The sequence below is a fragment of the Penaeus vannamei genome, chromosome 9 (genome assembly GCF_042767895.1).
Source record: "Penaeus vannamei isolate JL-2024 chromosome 9, ASM4276789v1, whole genome shotgun sequence".
Lineage (NCBI taxonomy): Eukaryota > Metazoa > Arthropoda > Malacostraca > Decapoda > Penaeidae > Penaeus > Penaeus vannamei.
This window is the reverse complement of record NC_091557.1, coordinates 41,459,763-41,464,762: the sequence shown is the minus strand read 5'-3', so window position 1 is coordinate 41,464,762 and position 5,000 is coordinate 41,459,763. Positions and strand designations below refer to the sequence as shown.

General features: G+C 26.9%; 2 protein-coding genes across 5 annotated transcripts in view; both read right to left on the bottom strand.

Moving 5' to 3' along the window:
• LOC113824751 (nuclear envelope phosphatase-regulatory subunit 1) overlaps window positions 1-5,000 on the bottom strand; it is a 239,110-nt gene that overhangs the window by 38,942 nt on the left and 195,168 nt on the right. The window lies entirely within an intron of this gene.
• Window positions 1-5,000, bottom strand: part of LOC113824755 (solute carrier family 22 member 20) — a 23,227-nt gene that overhangs the window by 15,434 nt on the left and 2,793 nt on the right. For all 3 annotated transcript variants that reach the window (XM_070125758.1, XM_070125759.1, XM_070125757.1), the window contains exon 2: window positions 3,393-3,493. In XM_070125758.1, the coding sequence (XP_069981859.1) occupies window positions 3,393-3,477 (85 nt within the window). In that variant the 5' untranslated portion in view covers window positions 3,478-3,493. The remainder of the gene's footprint in view (window positions 1-3,392; window positions 3,494-5,000) is intronic.

Below are 5,000 nucleotides of genomic sequence, written 5' to 3'. Positions count from 1 at the left end.
AAGTGTCAAAATTATACAAAAAAAAAAATGGTTTAGTTCCTTCCACTTATCTCTTAAGTGTCAAAATTATACAAAAAAAAAATGGTTTAGTTCCTTCCACTTATCTCTTAAGTGTCAAAATTATACAAAAAAAAATGGTTTAGTTCCTTCCACTTATCTCTTATGTGTCAAAATTATACAAAAAAAAAAAAAATGGTTTAGTTCCTTCCACTTATCTCTTAAGTGTCAAAATTATACAAAAAAAAAAAAAAAAAAATGGTTTAGTTCCTTCCACTTATCTCTTAAGTGTCAAAATTATAAAAAAAAAAAAAAAAATGGTTTATTTTCTTCCTCTTATTTTTTTTGTTACAAAATTAAACAAAAAAAAAAAAAAAAAAAAATGGTTTAGTTCCTTCCACTTATCTCTTAAGTGTCAAAATTATACAAAAAAAAAAAAAAAAAAATGGTTTAGTTCCTTCCACTTATCTCTTAAGTGTCAAAATTAAACAAAAAAAAAATGGTTTAATTCCTTCCACTTATCTCTTATTTGTCAAAATTATACAAAAAAAAAAAAAAAAAAAATAGTTTAGTTCCTTCCACTTAACTCTTAATTGTCAAAATTATTCAAAAAAAAAAAAAAAAAAATGGTTTAGTTCCTTCCACTTATCTCTTAAGTGTCAAAATTATACAAAAAAAAAAAAAAAATGGTTTAGTTCCTTCCACTTATCTCTTAAGTGTCAAAATTATACAAAAAAAAAAAAAAAAATAGTTTAGTACCTTCCACTTATCTCTTAAGTGTCAAAATTATACAAAAAAAAAAAAAAAAATGGTTTAGTTCCTTCCACTTATCTCTTGTGTCAAAATTATACAAAAAAAAAATGGTTTAGTTCCTTCCACTTATCTCTTAAGTGTCAAAATTATACAAAAAAAAAAAAAAATGGTTTAGTTCCTTCCACTTATCTCTTAAGTGTCAAAATTATACAAAAAAAAATGGTTTAGTTCCTTCCACTTATCTCTTAAGTGTCAAAATTATACAAAAAAAAAAAAAAATGGTTTAGTTCCTTCCACTTATCTCTTAAGTGTCAAAATTATACAAAAAAAAAAAAAAATGGTTTAGTTCCTTCCACTTATCTCTTAAGTGTCAAAATTATACAAAAAAAAAAATGGTTTAGTTCCTTCCACTTATCTCTTAAGTGTCAAAATTATACAAAAAAAAAATGGTTTAGTTCCTTCCACTTATCTCTTAAGTGTCAAAATTATACAAAAAAAAAAAAATGGTTTAGTTCCTTCCACTTATCTCTTAAGTGTCAAAATTATACAAAAAAAAAAATGGTTTAGTTCCTTCCACTTATCTCTTAAGTGTCAAAATTATACAAAAAAAAAAAATGGTTTAGTTCCTTCCACTTATCTCTTAAGTGTCAAAATTATACCAAAAAAAAATGGTTTAGTTCCTTCCACTTATCTCTTAAGTGTCAAAATTATACAAAAAAAAAAAAAATGGTTTAGTTCCTTCCACTTATCTCTTAAGTGTCAAAATTATACAAAAAAAAAAAAAATGGTTTAGTTCCTTCCACTTATCTCTTAAGTGTCAAAATTATACAAAAAAAAAAAAAAATGGTTTAGTTCCTTCCACTTATCTCTTAAGTGTCAAAATTATACAAAAAAAAAATGGTTTAGTTCCTTCCACTTATCTCTTAAGTGTCAAAATTATACAAAAAAAAAAAAAAATGGTTTAGTTCCTTCCACTTATCTCTTAAGTGTCAAAATTATACAAAAAAAAAAAAAAAATGGTTTAGTTCCTTCCACTTATCTCTTAAGTGTCAAAATTATACAAAAAAAAAAAAAATGGTTTAGTTCCTTCCACTTATCTCTTAAGTGTCAAAATTATACAAAAAAAAAAAAAAATGGTTTAGTTCCTTCCACTTATCTCTTAAGTGTCAAAATTATACAAAAAAAAGTATTCTACAGACATTGCTACAGCGACACAACTGCCCACTAAAGTTTTCAAATGTAAAACATTAGAAATTTAAAAATCAAATGACATTAAACATTTGTAACGTCTGTTCTTTCCACTTATATCTAGTTCATATCTCATAAACATTGCCACTGTGATACAACGACCCACTAGAGCTTACAAGTTTAAGAACGAGAAAGAAAAATAACATTAAATGAAAGAAAAATAACATTAAATGAAAGAAAAATAACATTAAATGAAAGAAAAATAACATTAAATGAAAGAAAAATAACATTAAATGAAAGAAAAATAACATTAAATGAAAGAAAAATAACATTAAATGAAAGAAAAATAACATTAAATGAAAGAAAAATAACATTAAATGAAAGAAAAATAACATTAAATGAAAGAAAAATAACATTAAATGAAAGAAAAATAACATTAAATGAAAGAAAAATAGCATTAAATGAAAGAAAAATAACATTAAATGAAAGAAAAATAACATTAAATGAAAGAAAAATAACATTAAATGAAAGAAAAATAACATTAAATGAAAGAAAAATAACATTAAATGAAAGAAAAATAACATTAAATGAAAGAAAAATAACATTAAATGAAAGAAAAATAGCATTAAATGAAAGAAAAATAACATTAAACGAAAGAAAAATAACATTAAATGAAGGAAAAATAACATTAAATGAAAGAAAAATAACATTAAATGAAAGAAAAATAACATTAAATGAAAGAAAAATAACATTAAAGGAAAGAAAAATAACATTAAATGAAAGAAATATAACATTAAATGAAAGAAAAATAACATTAAATGAAAGAAAAATAACATTAAATGAAAGAAGAGTAACATTAAATGAAAGAAAAATAACATTAAATGAAAGAAAAAAAACATTGACACTAAATGACTTTGCGTTATGTGTTACAGAGTTTATGGAAGAGTTGTTTATTCATTTGTTGTATTATTGTTATGGTTTATTGTTATTGTCCTTGTTATTTTTATGTTTATTATCTTTAATCGTTAAGTGGTTCTTACTCTCATTATGATCTATTTATTGTTGTTATCATCAGTATCATTATCTATCGTTACCACTGGCATTCGTCTATCACCAATCACTCATCACCACCATACCTCATCACCACCACCACCATCTTTACTCATCACCATCACCACCATCTTTACTCATCACCATCACCACCATTCATCATCACTCATCGCCATCATCACTCATCATCACCATACCCCAACACTATCATTACTCATCACCAGCATACCTCAACACCACCATCTTCACTCATCACCAGCATACCTCAACACCACCACCACCACCATCACTCATCACCACCATTTATCATACCCCTCCCCTTCCTCCTCATCATTACCACCACCATCACGACACTCTTCGTTCGACATCACAACAGCAGCCGATCATCACCACCCATGCCTTACCCATAATGGTGATGACTACGACGGGTATCTGCCATCTGCCATAGCCGACCTCTGTCAGTGCCTTCTCCAGGGTGTCAAGTGCCATTGAGAAGTCTGGCAGTCTGTCAAGAGAATGATTATGATGAAGTTAGTGATGACAATGATGAGGTTCATGATAATGATGAGGTTAATGATGATAGTGATGAAGTTTGTGATGATAATGATGAGGTTAACCCATTTAATGATGATAATGATGAAGTTAGTGATAATAATGATGAGGTTAATAATGATGATGAGGTTAATGATGATAATGATGAGGTTAATGATGAGAATGATGAGGTTAATGATGATAATGATGAGGTTAATGATGATGATGAAGTTCATGATGAAAATGATGATGATGGTAACTATAGAGAGGATGATGATGGTGATGACGTTAATGATGATGATGATGATGATGATAATGATGATGGTGATGGTAAATATAAAGATGATGACGATGATGGTAATTATAAAGAGGATGATGTGGTGATGATGATGATGATGATGATGATGGTGGTGATGATAAGGCAAATAATAATAGCATCATTCAAGATAATAATCATGATGATAAAACAACAATACAAAGAATAATGATGATAATAATAACAGCAATAATAATAGTAGTAGTAGTAGTAATCATAATGATTATCATTATCATTCCACTTTAAACTACGGTACAATACACATGGCTCCAACACGTACACTTCGCGTGTTCTCTATAACCCTCTAACTTTTCGAGATATATATATATATATATATATATATATATATATATATATATATATATATATATATATATATATATATATATATATTTTTTTTTTTTTTTTTTTTTTTCTTTCTTCTATTTTTATTTTTTCTTTTCTTTTTTTTTTTCTTTTTCTTTATTACAGCAAACAACAAGAAAATGCTACACCTCAAGGCGTAATGGGTATATCGTCTTCTTGTTTGTGGGAGGCAGAGAAAAGAGCTGTTTGTTTGTTCCAAGGTCTAAGGAAGTATCTAGATCTTGGAGCTATCTGTGTGAGACCATGTTGTTCCATGGGATGTGATGCTGTGTACTGGAATGGCAATCTTAGCCGTCCTGTTGTTTGTGAGGCTACACAATGATAATAATAGTACTACTATTACTATTACTACTACTACTACTACAACTAATAATAATAATTACTATTATAATGATAATGATAATAATGAAAATAATATTGATGATAATAATGATAATAATAATGATGATGATTATAAGGAAAACAATAATGGTAAAAATATTGATGATAATGATAATGATAAGGATAAGGATAATAATAATAATAATAATAATAATAATAATAATAATAATAATAATAATAACAATGGTAATAAAAATAATGATGATTACTAAAGGACCTCAACCATGCATAAGTGTCAGGTCCAGATGACAGCAATCCACGCTTGCTACACAGATGTGCTGACGAAACATCTCAGTCACTAAATATACTATTGAGCCACAGTTTTCATTAGCATACGTGGCTCCTAAAAAGGAAGACATGCATTGTACTAATTCACAAGAAATGAATCGAAAGTAATGTCAAAAAAATGTCCCCCAGA